Raw genomic sequence first — 20050 nt, forward strand, 5'->3', positions numbered from 1 at the left:
GAGGGCAAAAGGGGGTGCAACTCAATATTCGGAAGGGGTTTCGAATGTTTTGTAAACATTTTCACCAAGAGCACGCACTTTGTTGTTAATAAACACCAGTAACCTGCCGGTTAACATTAGTGTGTCCGGAGGCTCCACAAGGAGCTTCTAATTCGGTGGAGTGGCTGGGCTTTGACAGACTACTTGTATGTGCTGCCGGAGGAGGGATCCCTTTCCAGAACGCCTCCACTGGCCAATGAGCTTAGACGCCACCCAGACACATGGTCCGGGCCACCCCAAAATAACCTGCGACTAGTGCACTCACAAATGTTATTACTTTTACTGGTGACAGGTTGCCCTAGCTACTCGCCTCCACATGTCCCAGTAAACTCCAAGGTTAACTCTGTTCAAGTAATTGGGAAGCCGGCCGGGGAAGCTGCCTCTTGTGTTCACATTTTCCCAGGTGGCCACCACCAACGGAAGACCAGAATCGCCTCTCTTTGAGCAAAGGTGCGCTCCGAGGATTACCACAAGCTCCCGCTGGGGTTTATTTGAAGGTAAAACACCCAAACCCTGTTACCTGTCATTCATAAGTGTCCTATTGACTGTCGTTTGGGTTCATACATCATCCACCAATGAATTGGTGTACAGTAAACTCTCAGCACATTTCACATGGACCCACTTCCTTGGGCAAGCATGGGCTTAAGGCTTATATTATTGATTTTGAAGTGACTGTTACGTTTGAATAGTTCTACCATGAACCTGGGTGGGTATTGTTGCTTTTTCTCAGTGTTCAGTGTCTCCCTCATAAACTCAAACGAAATGATTTGGTTGTGTGATGAGATTTTTTTGGTAAGTGATCAAATCCTTTGAGTGTACAGAAGATGAGGATAACATTTTTTTTTCTTGATTTTGTTCATGTAAACTGAGCCCTTACTATAATTAGATATGACTTGGGGGGCGGGGGGGGCGGGGGGGCTTGGAGGCTGTTTGCAAAGGATTCATGTACACAACAGCTGTGGCTGCAAGTCTGTTGGAAGGGGCATTGCTGCCTCTCTTAATTGCGCAGATTTGAGTGTCAGTAGCATCTGTGTACCCTATCCCGTTTCTGGATTCAATAACTACTTGGAGCTAGTGTCAAAAAGCTTTTTAAAGGCTGGGCATGAAGGAAAATGATGTCTTAAATGCATCGAAAACAGCTATGCTTATCCAAGTTGGGTGAGATCCAATGTCCATGCATGAAACTAATCTCTGTCTGGGGCCACAAGAGGTTTAAGGTGTTTTGAAATGAAAATAGTATTTTGATAGGTATCAAATGCATTGTGGTTTAGCACTGGGTTGAAACACGTTGGCATGCTTTTATTATTATTCAAATGGGTGTGATTACTCTAGACACGAGTCTAGTGTTTGTTTTCCTTCTGCTAATGAATAATGAAACAAGATATTTGGTATGTTATTGAAACAATTAGTCACATTGACCAATTACACTCCCTAGTCAGGTTTGTAGCTGTGCCCTAACTCCAAACCATGTGGCTGCTGGCTGATTTTGTGAAAGAATTATGACCCCACGAATGTTAAGCCTAGCAAACCGATTCCAAAGAATGACACTGTGTGTCAACAGTTTTTGTGGGGGTGGCATTTGTGCACAGGGTACTGTGAATTTCCATTGCAATTGAAAGAGAAAGGTAGTACTGCAGAAGCGCATCCTAAAACAGGAATGTTTTATGACCAACGAGTGGAGTACACATTGTTATTCTTATTGAGATTACTTATTATTACTTCCAAAGTATTCTGTGATCTTACCAACATTTCATTCGTTCTGTCAAATATTGAGTTCATGGGAGAAGCATTGACTGAACTTATTTAAATTATACTGTTTCACGGGGGGAATACAAATATACACTGATACACTAAAATAAACCGTTTAAACACTTTTATTCCCCACAGCATGCAAGAGAACAGCGTGGACCAGCCTACATCATTATCTCAGCTCTTGAGAGAGAACTACTTGGCCGAAGCACGAGCACACCAGAGACACAGCGAGATGAGTCGTTCCGACTCCTCCTCACGGCGCCTGGTCTACGGGCCCCTCAAAGGCAAGATGGCGGACTCTGCGGGGCTGGACGAGCCGCAACACCAGCTCCCAGACCTCTCAGCCTTCCTGAGTCAGGAAGAACTGGATAAGAGTGTTAACCTGGCCTGTCAGGCTATTGGACCCGAGGCCCGCGAAGAGAGGTCAGATGTCAAGGCCTCCCCCTCTGCCACCACCGACACTCCCGACACCCAGCCTGATCCGGAATTAAAAGAACCCCTACCAACACACCCGACATTCTTGCCAGAGAGACGGCCATACCCACCTCTGTCCCTCCAGGACAATGTTATAAGGACAGACGAACAGATATATCAGCCGTCCCAACCGTCCATCCAGGACAACTCAATGAGGACAGACAGACAGTCGTTCCCACCGTCCATCATCCAAGATATTGCAGTGAAGGACAACCGGGAGGACATTAAGAGACCAGGGGCGGGGGGGAGGAACACCCCGGCGTTCGGCCTGGAGAACCAGTCCAAGAAGGAGTTCCTCAACAAGGCAGCGGACTTCATCGAGGAGCTCTCCTCTCTGTTCAAGGCAAACAGCTCCAAAAGGATACGGCCCCGATCGTGCAAAGCTCATAGGAGCAGAGCCAACAAGGGCCAAGCCGATGGGAGCATTTACTCCCTGAACGCAGACGACAGAGAACGCCCCATTCTTCTCCAAGACTTCGAAATGGAGATGGAGAGGCCTGCTAATCCCTTCTGCATTCAGCCGCCAGAGGTCCAAGGTTTGGACATGGACCCGGGTTATGGGCACGCTGACTTCCCCATGCAGGACTGCAGGACTACTGAGGAGCAGTATTATGACTCTGAGGTGCTGGAGGCGGATGAAGTGGATGAGGCTGAGAGCCCTGCCCTGGTGGAGATCACCCCTGGAGTGTACACAGCCGACCCCATCTGTGAGCCCCCTCACTTCATCCAGAAACTGAAAAGCAGGGAGGTGTCGGAGGGCAGCAAGGTCCAGCTGGACTGCATTGTTCAAGGACTCCCCATGCCCGAAGTCCGGTAAGGCGAAACCAAACGTTCAAACTCAACTACAATGTTAGTGTCTTTGTAGCCATAGATGCATATCGTCATTTAAAGGATATCGTCACAATTTTTTTTAAATTTTTTTTTTACATTTATCTTTATTTTTTAACATACTCTCAAAGTAGTCTATAGGGCAAGGAGAAACTTTCATCCACAGTTCAAATAGCCATTTCTAACTTTAACTAGCTTTACAGTTGCTAAAGTTAGCAGTGGCTTTTGTAACAAATCTGAACAGTTGATGAAACTTTATCCCATCCCCATAGACTACTTTCAGGTTAAATGGAAAAATATAGATTAGTAATAAAAAAATAATAATTTAAGTGAAAATGTACTGTAAACTCGGGTAGTACTTTGATAGTAGTACACAAGGTTGTACACAAGGTGGTAGTACACACGTTTTATTGTGATTTACTAGCTAGCTGATTTGAATGCCCCATGCTTTCCCCGGGAGGTGGATCTGCTCTTGCAGTCTCTCTGAAACGATTCTAAATTTGCCTCATTGAAATGTAATACCATGAGAAGTCAGCCTGTGAGTCAGTGTGGTCAGCAAGCACATATGAGCCTTAAAACAGGCAATTACTCACCACATAGCAGAATCTGAGTACAAATGCGTTATTTTCCTGTTGAAGACATAATCTAAATGGACATATGAAAGAAGTACAGGAATCGAGGGTGAGTGAGCAATATTGATGGCCCAATGTTGATATTCAGAATGTTGTTGACATTGTCAGATAGGAACACTCCAGTATTTTTGCTGGAGTACTTATTCAACCCATTTTGAAATATATATTGATTTTGTTTCAAAGAAAAGGACAATAAGAAAAGCACTTCTTATAGGTATTTTGTCAATTGTAAACTGACAAGCAAACAGTCATATTTGCTTGTTTGGGCTTGAATTTGAATGCGAATATTCAAATATGCCTCCCCACTGGGCACACACTGGTTGAATCACAATTTCAATTTCATGGTTGAATTGACGACTGTGCCCAGCTGATCAGGACATCCATGACACTGAGCTACTATTTACAGTATACACTCACTTAAAAATGCTAATTTCTCTAACTCTTCCGGACGCCCTGTTTATAGGTGCCCCTGTTTGTGTATTATGTTTTGTGTCTGGAACATTCGATCATAACAGTGTTTGTGTGCCAGTGTGTGTACGCAGCATTCTAAATGCCAATGGGTTTTATCAGCACATAACAATGCTCTAATCTGAACACGGATTGTGGCCTATTTGCCAATAAATAACAGAAGAGCGATTCCTGCATTATGGACATTACATTTGCATGCAAAATCACAATTTGAATGTCTCACAGAATGGACAAAACAAAATGTAAATGTGTGTGTCTATGGAACCCTTTCGGTGGGAGTAAATTTCCCCAGAAAACAGACTAAGTGTTGGCGTGTTGTAGAAATGAAGCAAAGAAGGAAGCATCATCGATGTTACATGAAATGGGCAAGCTTTTTGGTGAGACTGAACATATAAGCCAAAGTCTGAATTTGTAAGTCTTAGGTCAAAACATGGATAGCCATGTCGAAGGAAAGGTTTGGCTGAACACAAATGTTTTGGGGGGAAAATGTGGTTATTTCCATTATTACTTTACAGAGGAAAGAAAACGACTGTTATGGATCTTACACCCTCCGTTATGGATGTTATAGAGTCTGAAATAGACATTAAAATCTTAAACGTTTATTGATCAAAATCTATCATTACACATGTTGTCATTTGGAATGTTCTTAAAAAAGTCAGCAGAAGGCATAGTACCTTAGGATTACATAATTACAGGTGGCCTGACAGCAGGTAGCCGAGTGGTTAAGAGCATTGTGCCAGTAACCAAAATGTTGCTGGTTTGAATCCTCCAGCCGACTAGGTGAAACATCTGTCTGTGCCCTTGTGCAAGGCACTTAACCCCAGTTGGTCTGATAAGAGCATCTGCTGAATGACTAAAATGTTAAAATGTAGCCTTCATAGTATACAAGTCCAGTCACCACACCCTGTGGTGTGGTGACTGGTAAAACATGTTTTATCTTATACACACTACAGTTCAAAAGTTTGGGGCCACTTAGAAATATCCTTGTTTATGAAAGAAAAGCACATATTTTGTTCATTAAAATAACATAAAATTGATCAGAAATACAGTGTAGACATTGCTAATGTTGTAAATTACTATTGTAGCTGGAAACGGCAGATTTTTTTATGGAATATCTGCATAGGCGTACAGAGGCCCATTATCAGCAACCATCACTCCTGTGTTCCAATGGCACGTTGTTAGCTTATCCAAGTTTATCATTTTAAAAGGCTGATTGATCATTAGAAAACCCTTTTGCAATTATGTTAGCACAGCTGAAAACTCTTGTTCTGATTAAAGAAGCAATAAAAATGGCCTTAGTTGAGTTTCTGGAGCATCAGTATTTGATTACAAGCTCAAAATGGCCAGAAACAAAGAAATTTCTTCTGAAACTCGTCAGTCTATTCTTGTTCTGAGAAATCAAGGCTATTCCATGCGAGAAATTGCCAAGAAACTGAAGATCTCGTACAACGCTGTGTACTACTCCCTTCACAGAACAACGCAAACTGTCCCTAACCAGAATAGAAAGAGGAGTGGGAGGCCCCGGTGCACAACTAAGCATGAGGACAAGTACATTAGTGTGTCTAGTCGTCAAATGGCAGCTTCACTAAATAGTAACCGCAAACACCAGTCTCAATGTCAACAGTGAAGAGGCAACTCCGGGATGCTGAGTGTCTGCTGAGAACAGACATGTAAAGAAGTGTCTATGGAATAAAATGTGTAGTTACAAATATTTCAGCCCTGGGTTCTTGTATACCTTACGACCCAATCTTTGGGCTTCCCATGAGGAATCGGAAGCGAAAAAGAGGCAGAAGAGCTGGCATCTTGGTGAGACTAGGGCAAAAGGGAAAACCTTCCACCACTTCCCTCCATTCTATTGGTCAAGTCACTCGATAATAAGATGGATGACCTCCGATCACAAATTTGCTATCAACTCTTGTAACTGCAATATTCTCAGTTTTTCTGAGAGATACCCCCAATGACTATCCAACTCGATGGATTCTCCATTCGCTGAGCAGACAGGACAATGGATTCGGGGAAATCCAGAGAGGGAAGGGTAAGTTTCTTCATCAACAACAGCAAATGGTGTGCAAACTATAGTGCAGTGGAAGTCTCAACCTATTGTTCACCTGTCTTGGAATACACTATGGTCAAATACCGACCCTTCTACCTCCCGATAGTTCTCATCTGTTATCATGACTGCTGTATATATTCCACATCAGGACAACAAGATTTCACTTAACAAACTTGCGAGCGGACCAAGTAATTGGGCGTCACTCTAAAGCGGGAAGGTGGAATAAACGAGTCAGGAGTAGGTTTTCTTGATTGAACACAGTTCTCTATTGAGGGCATTGGGTCAACACAAACACTCCAACATAATCAATGAAAATCTTCCAATGAAAAACATACATCTTCTTCTCCAGATGAAACAAGAACATAATAGGATTATCTTTAAACTACAACAAAAAGTCACGGGATTGTCACCGTTTTAGTGGTTCTTCCTGGATAGCTCCTCTCTCTCGGTGGCCATCTTCCAGAGATAGTTTTCCCCCCTCGCTGCTGGTTCCATTCTCTCTCTTATAGGGGAAGGAGAGTATGTCATTAGTACCGTCAGCTGTGCTTAATTGCCTCTGGTTACCTTGTCTCCCATGCCTTGTTGGGCTACTATCCATGAGCCCAGCCTGCCCTCTGGTGGTCCTTCCACAAACTGTACGAAGCTATAAACAAGCCGGAGGCTGCTTTTCTTGTTTCCGATGATTTTCATTCGGCGTCACTAAAACACGTAATGCCCACAAGTAAGCATACAAGGCCTCCCTCGTCCCCCTTCAGCAAATCAGATCATGACTCAATACCTCTGCTTCCTGTTTTCAAACAGAAGCTCAAACAGGAAGTATCTGTGACACGCTCCATAGAGAAATGGTCCACCAAAGCGGAGACTAAGCTGCAGGACTGCTTTGCTAGTGCTGACTGGAATATGTTCCAGGACTCCGCCAATAGCATCAACGAGCTAACCATCTCCATCACTGGCTTCATCAGGAAATGCATCCCCGACGATGTCCCCCCCAATCAAAGACCTGGATTAACACAGAGGTACTCACTAACTAAAGGACAGAGCTACCGCACACAGGCCTATCACAGCAAACCCAGAGTCAACGGTTGAGAACACAAACGCATACAAGAAGTCCTGCTACGACCTCTGCAGAACCCCCATACAGGCAAAAGGACAATATAGGAACAAGGTGGAATCCTATTACACTGACTCCGACGATCAAAGCATGTGGCAGGGGCTGCAGTCCATTACGGATTACAAAGGAAGACCTAGCCGTGATCTGCCCAACGATGCTTCCTCTACCTAACGAATTCAATGCATTTTATGCACGCTTCGACAAAACAAAACTGAGCCGTGCATGAGAGGACTGGGTGACAGAGGACTGGGTGATCTCGCTCTCCAACTTGAGTAAGGCTTTTAATCTGGTCAACACTCGCAAGGCCACAGTGCCGAACCGTATTCCAGGTCGCGTTCTCAGGGCATGCGCAGACCCACTGGCAGGCATCTTCACAGTAATTTTCAACCTCTCCTTGTCCCAGTCTGTAAACCCCACATCTCAAGCTGACCACCATCATTCCTGTTCCGAAGAAGTCTAAGGCTATCTGCCACAATGACTACCGCCCTGTAGCTCTTACATCTGTTATTATTCAAGGAGCATGACACTAACCTGGATGCTTATAAGAAATTCCACTACAAACTCAGATGAGCCATCAAACAGGCAAAGCATCAATACAGGACCAAGATCAAATCCTACTATGCAGGCTCTGATGCTCGACAGATGTGGCAGGGCTTAAGAACTAGCACAGATTACAAAGGGAAAACGGACAAGATAAATGCCTTCAATGCTGATTTCGAGGCAAGCATCATTGAACCATGCATGAGAGCACCAGCTGTTCCGGACAACTGTATGATCTCGCTCAAGAACCCCGTGCCAACGTAACCTGCCTACTATTGCACCTTAGCACTCACATATATAGCCATGAAATGCTTTGAAAGGCTGGTCGTGGCTAACATCAACACGATCATCCCAGACACACTGGACTCACTCCAGTTTGTCTACCACCCCAACAGATCCACAGATGACACAATCGCTATTGCTCTCCACACTGCCCCCACCCACCTGGACAAAAGGAATACTTATGTAAGAATGCTGTTCATTGACTACAGTGCAGCATTGCACAACATAGCCCCCTCCAAGATCTTCACCAAGCTCAGGACCCTGGGACTGAACACCTCCCTCTGCAACTGGATCCTGGACTTCCTGAAGGGCTGACCACAGGTAGTGAGGGTAGACACATCGGCCACACTGACCATCAACACCGGGGCCCCTCAAGGGTGCGTGCTTAGTCCCTGTACTCCTGTTCACCCACGACTCCGTGGCTACGCAGAACTCTGACACCATCATCAAGTTTGCTGACGACACGACGGTGGTGGGACTGATCACCGACGATGATGAGGCGTTGGTGATCAGTCCCACCACAGTCGTGGAGGCCGGGTCATCTGATGCAGCACTTCATCACTCTCCTTCTAGGTCAAATAACCCTTATACAGCCTGAAGGTGTGTTGGGTCTTTATCCTGTTGAAAAATATCGCTGCTGAATGCTGTGGTAGCCATGCTGGTTAAGTGTGCCTTGAATACTAAATAAATCACAGACAGTGTCACCAGTAAAGCACCCCCACACCAACACACCACCTCCTCCATGCTTCACGGTAGGAACCACACATGCAGAGATCATCATTTCACCTACTGCATTTTACAAAGACGCGATGGCTGGAACCAAAAAATTCACATTTGGACTCATCAGACCAATGGACAGATTTCCACTGGTCTAATGTCCATTGCTTGTGTTTCTTGGCCCAAGCAAGTCTCTTCTTCTTACTGGTGTCCTTTAGTAGTGGTTTCTATGCAGCGATTCAACCGTAAAGGCCTAATTCACATAGTCTCCTCTGAAAAGTTGATGTTGAGATGTATCTGTTACTTGAACTCTGTGAAGCATTTATTTGGGCTGCAATTTCTGAGGCTGGTAACTGTAATGAACTTATTCTCTGCAGCAGAGGTAACTCTGGGTCTTCCTTTCCTGTGGCAGTCCTCATGATAGCCTGTTACATCATAGCGCTTGATGGGTTTTGAGACAGCACTTGAATAAACTTTCAAAGTTCTTGAAATGTTCTGTATTGATTGACCTTCATGTCTTAAAGTAATGATGGACTGTTGTTTCTCTGCTTATTTGAGCTGTTCTTGCCATAATATTGACTTTGTCTTTTACCAAATCATAAATCAAATGTATTTATATAGCCCTTCGTACATCAGCTGATATCTCAAAGTGCTGTACAGAAACCCAGCCTAAAACCCCAAACAGCAAGCAATGCAGGTGTAGAAGCACGGTGGCTAGGAAAAACTCCCTAGAAAGGCCAAAACCTAGGAAGAAACCTAGAGAGGAACCAGGCTATGTGGGGTGGCCAGTCCTCTTCTGGCTGTGCCGGGTGGAGATTATAACAGAACATGGCCAAGATGTTCAAATGGGCGCCAACCCAGACAGGAAGATCACATCAGTGACTCAACCCACTCAAGTGACGCACCCATCCTAGGGACGGTATGAAAGAGCCCCAGTAAGCCAGTGACTCAGCCCCTGTAATAGGGTTAGAGGCAGAGAATCCTAGTGGAAAGTGGGGAACCGGCCAGGCAGAGACAGCAAGGGCGGTTCGTTGCTCCAGAGCCTTTCCGTTCACCTTCCCACTCCTGGGCCAGACTACACTCAATCATATGACCCACTGAAGAGATGAGTCTTCAGTAAAAACTTAAAAGTTGAGACCGAGTTTGCGTCTCTTACATGGGTAGGCAGACCATTCCATAAAAATGGAGCTCTATGGGAGAAAGCCCTGCCTCCAGCTGTTTGCTTAGAAATTCTTGGGACAATTAGGAGGCCTGCGTCTTGTGACCGTAGCGTACGTGTAGGTATGTACGGCAGGACCAAATCAGAGAGATAGGTAGGAGCAAGCCTATGTAATGCTTTGTAGGTTAGCAGTAAAACCTTGAAATCAGCCCTTGCCTTGACAGGAAGCCAGTGTAGGGAGGCCAGCACTGGAGTAATATGACAAAAAAAAATTGGTTCTAGTCAGGATTCTAGCAGCCGTATTTAGCACTAACTGAAGTTGATTTAGTGCTTTATCCGGGTAGCCGGAAAGTAGAGCATTGCAGTAGTCTAACCTAGAAGTGACAAAAGCATGGATTAATTTTTCTGCATCATTTTTCTGCATCACCAAATAGGGTTATCTTCTGTATACCAACAATACCTTGTCACAACACAACTGATTGGCTCAAAAACATTAAGAAGGAAAGAAATTGCACATATTAACTTTGATCAAGGCACACATGTTAATTGAAATGCATTCCAGGTTACTACCTCATGAAGCTGGTTGAGAGAATGCCAAGAGTGTGCAAAGCTGCCATCAAGGCAAAGGGTGGCTACTTTGAAGAATCTCACATTTAAAATATATTTTGATTTGTTTAACACTTTTTTGGTTACTACAGTACACCATATGTGTTATTTCATAGTTTTGATGTCTTCACTATTATTCTACAATGTAGAAAATAGTAAAAATAAGGAAAAACCCTGAAATGAGTAGGTGTGCCCAAACTTTTGACTTGTACTGTATGTATTACCATTAGTATTTTACCATAAGTATTTATATATTCCTGCTACCTGTAATTGTTCAGCCCTGTTTATATGTATATTCTACTACCGGTCACTTTTTATGTATAAACCTTCTTCAACCACTCCAGTACCACTGCACAATGAATAGGGTACTGGCACTGACCTGAATATACTTGCATTCTCATGTTTCTTCAACTTATGTTTTTTTAATTCTATTTTGTATTTTATCTATATTAATATTATCACTGCATTGTTGGGAAAGAATTTCACCGTACTGTTTTACACCTGGTGTATCCTGTGCACGTGGCAAATAAACTTTGCCGTCTATCAGTTGGTGTGTTAACTTGCGTTAGTTCTTGACGTCATGGTTATGTTCTCTCAGTATTAAGTGTGCTCGGTATCACCTTCTATGGTTTAGTAGCTCTGGTGTGTCAGGGAATAGTATTGTGTCTATTCTCAGTCTATGTTTAGTATTGTGTGTATACGATTGGGACACCCAGTCATAGTCCCCTTAACTTTGGGACTCTCTGTGGGGGAGGGGGGGGGGGGGGTCTTTCCTCTCTAAGCTAGGGCCTGGAGGGAAAATAGCCTTGACAGGTGCAGCAGCCAGGCAGTCTACGCAGTCTTTGCCTTCTCCTTTGCTACTCATACTTTCAAATTAGAACCTTACTCATTAGAAATGACACGCTTTTCCAGTGATGTCCCCTACATTCAGTACCAGTCAAAGGTTTGGACAGACCTACTCATTCAAGGGTTTTTCTTTATTTTTACTATTTTCTACATGGTAGAATAATAGTGAAGACATGCATTATGAAATAACACATAAGGAATCATGTAGTAACCAAAAATTGTTAAACAAATCAGAATATATTTTATATTCTTCAAAGTAGTGTTGTGGAACAATTCTTACACAGGGACACTCGAAGTCAATCTTAAGTGAATCATTGTTTATTGTCACTACCCTGGAGAGATTTCAACCAACTCAATGCACCACAGTACACATGTCAATCAGGAGCTCCTCCTGGGCAGACCCAGCAGTTGTCTTTTATACGGCTATACACAGACAAGTTATATTTGCATGATTTAGTGAATTAATTAATTAATCATTACCTTTTTGTTTCATTCATGTGACCGACCAATATGGTTTCATAACATGTGACAGACCAATAACAAGGCTTCTCCTCTCTAAGCTGATACCTTGAAACTGAGATATCTTTAGTTTGTTCTGAAAACACGGTCGTTAGTTCTCAAAACAAGGTCTGGGCGTACTGCCAAATTGCAGCTACTGATAGTGAGGATTTGTACAGTCAACCACTTGCATGAACACAGAAATGGGTCTATAGAACAGCACATGAATATAACACAGCAATTAGTTATATTAGTTATAAAGAAAAGCACAAACATTAAAATTCCCATTACAGTAACCACCCTTTGCCTTGATGACAGCTTTGCACACTCTTGCCATTCTCTCAACCAGTTTTACCTGGAATGCTTTTCCAACAGTCTTGAAGGAGTTCCCACATATGCTGAGCACTTGTTGGCTGCTTTTCCTTCACTCTGCGGTCCTTCTCATCCCAAACCATCTCAATTGGGTTAAGGTCGGGTGATCATTGGGGACTATCATTTGTTTTTCAACAGGACAATGACCCAAAACACACCTCCTGGCTGTGTAAGGGCTATTTAACCAAGGAGTGATGGAGTGCTGCATCAGATGACCTGGTTTCCACAACCACCCGACCTCAACCCAATTGAGATGGTTTGGGATGGGTCTCAAGAGGAGCTACTTTGAAAAACAGTGCTGCTGTTTGCTAAACATTGGGAGTTGTTGAGAATTTTTTGTCTATTGGTTCTACAGACAGATTAGTCTTCTCTTTTCAGCAGTAGGCATTTGCATTTGTACGTTTTTCCCTTGATTGTATTTTGACATTTTAAAAAGGCAGACAAGCAACCATAGAAATATAATCCATAGATGGCAGTTCCGATTCAAGTCAGGACTGGCAGCCATTGCTAGTGTACCCATGAGTTCAATAGTCAAATTGCCAGGGTAAGAGGTTCTAAAACCCTTCTATGGATTATGTCTATGGCCACAAAGCAACAAGCTGTATATTTGGCACCCATGCTGGCCAAATTGCGGCCTTCCCAACTGTAGGCAACTGGTATCTGCTAAAATAAAATAAACACTTGAGTAAATGAGGGATACAAATAATATGATATACAGTGCCTTGCAAAAGTATTCATCCCCCTTGTCATTTTTCCTATTTTGTTGCATTACAACTTGTAATTTAAATGGATTTTTATTTGGAATTCATGTAATGGACATACACAAAATAGTCCAAATTGGTGAAGTGAAATGAAAAAAATAATTTGTTTTGAAGAAAAAATAAAAAATAAAAAAAAGTGGTGAGTGCATGTTTATTCACCCCCTTTTTAGGAAGCCCCTACATAAGATATAGTGCAACCAATTACCTTCAGAAGTCACATAATTAATTAAATAAAGTCACCTGTGTGCAATCTAATCTGTCACATGATCTCAGTATATATACACCTGTTCTGAAAGGCCCCAGAGTCGACAGCACCATCAAGCAAGTGGCACCATGAAGACCAATTAGCTCGCCAAACAGGTCAGGGACAAAGCTGTGGAGAAGTACAGATCAGGGCTGGGTTATGAAAAAATATCAGAAACTTTGAACATCCCACGGAGCACCATTAAATCCATTATTACATTTTTTTAAAGAATTAGGCCCCACAACAAACCTTCCAAGAGAGGGCCACCCACCAAAACTCATAGACTAGGCAAGGAGGCCATTAATCAGAGAGGCAACAAAGAGACCCAAGATAACCCTGAAGGAGCTGCAAATTTCCACAGAGGAGATTGGAGTATCTGTCCATAGGACCACTTTAAGCCAAGCACCCCACTGAGCTGGGCTTTATGGAAGAGTGGCCAGAAAAAAGCAATTGCTTAAAGAAAAAAATAAGCAAACACGTTTGATGTTCGCCAAAAGGCATCTGGAAGACTACCCTAACATATGGAAGAAGGTACTCTGGTTAGATTAGACTAAAATGTAGCTTTTGTCCATCAAGGAAAACGCCATGTCTGAGGCAAACCCAACACCTTTCATCACCCCTAGAACACCATGGGGATGTTTTTCATTGGCAGGGACTGGGAAACTGGTCAAAATTGAAGGAATGATGGATGCCGCTAAATACAGGGAAATTCTTGAGGGAAACCTGTTTCAGTCTTCCAGAGATTTGAGACTGGGACAGAGGTTCACCTTCCAGCAGGGCAATGACCCTAAGAATACTGCTAAAGCAACACTTGAGTGGTTTAAGGGGAAACAATTAAATGTCTTAGAATGGCCTAGTCAAAGCCCAGACCTCAATCCAATTGAGAGTCTGTGGTATGACTAAGATTGCTGTACACCAGAAGAACCCATCCAACTTGAAGGAGCTGGAGCAGTTTTGCCTTGAAGAATGGGCAAAAATCCCAGTGGCTAGATGTGCCAAGCTTATAGAGACATACCCCAAGAGACTTGCAGCTGTAATCACTGCAAAAGGTGGCTCTACAAAGTATTGTCCTGGCATGGTTTAGGTCCACTTGTAGAATTTATGCCAAGGTGCATTGAAGCTGTTCTGGCAGCTTGTGGTGGCCAAACACCCCTTTAAGAAACTGTGTCGGTGTTTCCTTTATTTTTATTTGTTTATCTAGGCAAGTCAGCGAAGAACAAATTCTTATTTTCAATGATGGCCAAACCCTAACCCAGACGACGCTGGGCCAATTGTGCACCGCTCTATTGGACTCCCAATCCCGTCCGGTTGTGATACAGGGTGGAATGGAACCAGGGTCTGTAGTGATGCCTCTAGTACTGAGATGCAGTGCCTTATGCTCTCTGGTGTATTTTCAACATTGAGGGCGGCTCCTGTGGTTGGATAAAAAAATGAAATAAATAAATTGAACAGTTATTCTTTATTTTTTACCCCTATTGGGCTCCCTATGGGCTTGGGCCCAGCCCCTGACTCACACAATTGACTAGCCACATTTATTTATTTTGCAGTTTTTTTTAATCAGTTACCCTATCAAGGCAGGACCCCCCCCCCAGTTACCCATGTGTGCACCCTACCTCCTCTCCTTCCCCCATCTAACGATTAGCAGAGCGACAGCAGCAGGTTGCCTACAGTCATTGAGAGCGGGCTCCTGAATACTCCTGTGGTTGGCTCTGGACCAGGATCACTTAGCACTTGCTCTTTTTGTACGTGCTCTGTTCCTCTTTCCCTCGATCCTGACTATTTTCCCAGCCCATGCCGCTGAAAAACATCCTCACAGCATGATGCTGCCACCACCATGCTTCACCATAGGGATGGTGCCAGATTTCCTCCAGATGTGGCACTTGGCATTCAGGCCAAAGAGTTCAATCTTGGTTTCATCAGACCAGAGAATCTCGTTTCTCATGGTCTGAGAGTCCTTTAGGTGCCCTTTGGCAAACCCCAAGCGGGCTGTCAGGTGCCTTTTAATGAGGAGTGGCTTCTGTCTCACCAATCTACCATCAAGGCCTGATTGGTAGAGTGCTGCAAAGATGGTTGTCCTTCTGGAAAAATCTCCCATTTCTACAAAGGAACTCTGGAGCTTTGTCAGAGGGACCATCGGATTCTTGGTCCCCGATTGCTCAGTTTAGCCAGGTGGCCAGCTCTTCTTCCATTTAAAAATAATGGAGGCCACTGTGTTCTTGCGGACCTTCAATGCTGCAGAAATGTTTTGCTACCCTTCCCCAGATCTGTGCCTCGACACAATCCTGTCTTGGAGCTCTACGGACCATTCCTTCGACCTCATGGCTTGGTTTTTGCTCTGACATGCACTGTCAACTGTGGGGCCTATATATAGACAGATGTGTTATTTTCCAAATCATGGGGCTCCCGAGTGGCGCAGCGGTCTAAGGCACTGCATCTCAGGGCTAGAGGCGTCACTACAGAACCTGGTTCAAGTCCAGGCTGAATCACAACCGGCCGTGATTGGGAGTCCCATAGGGCGGCGCACAATTGGCCCAGCGTCGTCCTGGTTTACCTGGCAAGACGGCAGTGAGGTGGTCTCCTGTGGCTGTTCTTTAGTACAGATGGGTGTGTCTTCCTCACTGAATGTAAAGATGGAGCAGCCGGTTGACCTGAGGTTTACAGGGGAAACAGGATACATTGTAACTAACCAGGTCACACTGGGCTACAATAATTTGTACAATGTTAAAGTTGCCTTCAGAAAGTATTCATACCCCATGGCTTATTCTACATTTTGTTGTACAACCTGAATTCCAAATAGATTAAATTGGTTTTCTTTACACATAATGACAAAGTTAAAACATGTTTTTACAAATGTTTGCAAATGTAATTGAAAATGAAAGAAATAACTAATTTACTTAAGTATTCATCACACCCCTGAGTCAATACTAGAAGCACCTTTGGCAGCAATTACTGCGGTGATTCTTTCTGGGTAAGTCTGTAAGAGCTTTCCACATTTTCCTATTATTATTTACAAAATTCTTCAAGCTCTGTCAAATTGGTTGTTAATCATTGCCATTTTCAGGTCTTGCCATAGATTTTTAAGTAGATTTAAATCAAAACTGTAACTTGGCCAGTCAGGAACACTGGGGGCTCCTGAGTGGTGCAACGGTCTAAGGCACTGCATCTAGAGGCGCCACTACAGACTGGCGCCACTGGTTCGATTCCAGGCTGTGTCATAACCGGACGTAATTGGGAGTCCCATAGGGTGGCGCACAATTTGGCCCAGCGTCATCCAGGTTAGGGTTTGGCCGCGGTAGGCCATCATTGTAAATAAGCATTTGTTCTTAACTGACTTGTCCTAGTTAAATAACGGTTAAAAATTATTTTTTTCCCATCAATAGAATGTACCACAGGTGCTCCAATCAAATTGAGGAAACACCTCAAGGATGATCAAAGGAAACAGAATCCACCTGAGCTCAATTTTGAGTCTCATAGCAAAGGTTCTGAATACTTATGTAAATCTAATATTTCCGTTTTTTGTTTTTCATTTTTAATACATTTGCAAAATTTCCCAAAAACATATTTTCGCTTTGTCATTATGCGGTATTGTGTGCAGGTTGATGAGGGAAAAATTTATTTAATCAATTTTAGATTAAGGCTGTAACGTAACAAAATGTGGAAAAAGGGAAGGGGTCTGAATACTTTCCGAATGCACTGTATATTGGTCCTGACAATCTACACTGAACTAAAATCTAAACGCAAACATGTAAGGTGTTGGTCCCATATTTCATGAGCTGAAATAAATGATCCCAGGAATGTTCCATCTGCACAAAAAGCTTAAATCACTCAGATGTTGTGCATAAATTTGTTTACATCCCTGTTAGTGAGCATTTCTCATTTGCCTAGATAATCCATCCACCTGACAGGTGTGGCATATCAAGCAGCTAATTAAACAGCGCATTACACAGGTGCACCTTGTACTGGGGACAATAAAAGGCCACTCTAAAAATATGCAGTTTTGTCACACAACACAATGCCACAGATGTCTCAAGTTTTGAGGAAGCGTGCAGTTGGCATGCTGACGGCAGCAATGTCCACCAGCATTTTTGCCAGATAATTTAATGTTAATTTCTCTACCATAAACTGCCTCCAATGTCGTTTTAGAGAATTTGGCAGTACGTCCAACCGGCCTCACAGACCATGTGTATGGCATCGTGTGGGCGAGCGGTTTGCCGATGTCAACATTGTGAACAGAATGCCCCATGGTGGCGGTGGGGTTATGGTATGGGCATCTGTGACCAACAGATGCATATCTGTATTCCCAGTCATGTGAAATCCATAGATTAGGGCCTAATGAATGTATTTCAATTGACTGATTTCATCATATGAACTGTAACTCAGTAAAATCTTTGAAATTGTTGCATGTTGTGTTTATGTTTTTTGTTCTGTATATATACCAAAATGATTCAGATTTGAACATTTATTCACATGACTTGATTCTTGAAATGTGTAAAAAAACAGTAACCTCATGTGTCCATAGACTAAATATAGTACGATACAGAAACATCTGTAGTTCACAAAAGAGAATGAGTTGCATCATATATTTGACATATTTGGACTTAGTACAGGTCAAATACTCTAGCAATACTATATGCTTTTAAGCAATTTCATTCTGAAATGCGTTTCAACATACATATGCTGAAGTCATTTGAATTCTTTTCCCAATTTTTTTCAAAATCCCAACTTTAATACTGGAAGTATGATAGATAATGACAATCTTAAAATGTCAGTGTGGCCTGTGTAGGCACTTGTACTATGTTGGCACTGAATTTCTTACATTTAAACCCCAAAAAACAATTTTCTGTGGCACTGGCACACTTTGATATTGTATTAAATATAGTACATGGACTTGAATTTAAATCATCTCACTGATCAAACGAGTGTCTTTATGCTGTTTCCATTCTAGCAGGTCGAGGACTCCATTGATATCATACTGGAACTAATAGCCAGCTTCTACACCTAGCCTGAAAGACAACCTCATGTAAATTCACTCTTGAACATCTCTAACGGAATATTGAAGTTTAAAAAAAATGTAAAAGTAGCGAGACCTTTTCTATATCACGTCTTTTGGGGTGTACTTCAACAAGTATTCACACCCCTTGACTTAAAAATGTAAAAAGTGTGTAATAGCCTGAATTGAAAAAAATATTTTATTGAAATAGATTATATTGCGTCACTGGCTTACACACAATACCGCATAATGTCAAAGTGGAATGAGGTTTTTAGAAATTTTTACAAGTGAATTACAAATGAAAAGCTGAAATATTTTGAGTCAATAAGTAGGTAACCCTTTTGTTATAGAAAGCCTAAATATGTTCAGGTGTAGAAATGCCACAGTCACAGTCAGGAACAGTAGCCAATTTGTCATCTTAAGAATTTTGCTCGTTTACAATTTACATCAATCCATATTGCCACTAAGTGCTTATTTGGCATTGTAGGGTGGTGTGGTGGCTTCTTGTTTTAAAGTGAAAGAGAGCTCACCAGAACTTTTTTCCCAAGATTGTGGCTACACTTACTGACAGTTGGCCTGACATACACACTGGGTCAAGACACTCACCACATACACTAATGAGTTATGACTGTCAGAGAGTTGCTAACGCAGAAAAGTTGTTCGGGTTTTTTTATTTTTTATATTTATATTTTAAAGTTGAAACGGTTCGATTATTTTTGACTGATTATGCTCAATAGGCTCAATCCCTAATGTGATGATGACACTAAAAGGAGCATATGCATTTTGTGGCTTTCCAGGTGGTTCTGTGAGGGGAAGGAGCTGGAGAACTGCCCTGACATTCAGATCATCAACAACAGCGAGTTGCACTCTCTGATCATTGCCGAGGCATTCGAGGAAGACACAGGGCGGTACTCTTGCTTTGCTTCCAACTTCTATGGCACGGACTCGACATCTGCAGAAATCTACATCGAAGGTGACCATTGAGTTTAGACCTTCAAGTCTAGTGACCCATGTAGAGTGCATCGTCACATAAAGATGTAATGCTGATGTGATTCATTTGTATCTCTTCTGGTTCAAATGTTTCATTTTCAATTAAAACATATTAATATAGACAATCATACTATGATCATCCCTACTGTTGAGCTCTACATCACTCTCTTGTATGTGTTTTACAGGTGCCTCCTCTACAGATTCGGAGGGGGAACAACATTTTGAGCATGTAGCACAGTGAGTACACTACTCTTCCTCTACTCAAAATAGAATTGGAATACGTTTAATTGCGGCAGTGAAAGCAAGATTCAAATACTTCAATTCTGCAATGTAAGAGGCCTCACTGTAGCACATAGAGTACCTTCAGAAAGTATCCACACCCCTTGACTTTTTCCACATTTTGTTGTGTAACAGCTTGAATTTAGAATGGATTCAATTGAGATTTTTTTGTAACTGGCCTAGACACAATACCCCACAATGTCAAAGGGAAATTGTGTTTTTCGAAATTATTACAAATTATTATTATGATTTATTTTTTGGGGTGGATCAGCTTGAATATTGCAAGTAGATTTTGGCTTCTATCAATGTTATTGTCTGCATGATCCAATACCCCATATATATTTTTGAAAATATATTTTCCTTTATTATTTTCCCCTAACCCTACCACCCCTCCCCTAATGAGAGTACA

The 20050-nt window shown here is 42.6% G+C and overlaps 1 protein-coding gene across 7 annotated transcripts in view; it reads left to right on the forward strand.

Moving 5' to 3' along the window:
- Positions 1 to 272: 272 nt before the first annotated feature.
- Positions 273 to 20050, forward strand: part of mypn (myopalladin) — a 53454-nt gene continuing 33676 nt past the window's right edge. For 3 of the 7 annotated variants that reach the window (XM_021607077.3, XM_090236588.1, XM_090236580.1), the window contains exons 1-4: positions 288 to 536; positions 1927 to 3078; positions 19170 to 19345; positions 19548 to 19599. In XM_021607077.3, coding sequence (XP_021462752.3) covers positions 1928 to 3078; positions 19170 to 19345; positions 19548 to 19599 — 1379 coding nt within the window. In that variant the 5' untranslated portion in view covers positions 288 to 536; position 1927. Of the gene's footprint in view, positions 537 to 1926; positions 3079 to 3649; positions 3775 to 19169; positions 19346 to 19547; positions 19600 to 20050 lie in introns of those variants that run through there. The other 4 variants (XM_090236582.1, XM_090236585.1, XM_090236590.1 and 1 more) reach the window with 2 other exon arrangements.

The sequence above is a fragment of the Oncorhynchus mykiss genome, chromosome 1 (genome assembly GCF_057628025.1).
Source record: "Oncorhynchus mykiss isolate SJ-2025 chromosome 1, ASM5762802v1, whole genome shotgun sequence".
NCBI lineage: Eukaryota > Metazoa > Chordata > Actinopteri > Salmoniformes > Salmonidae > Oncorhynchus > Oncorhynchus mykiss.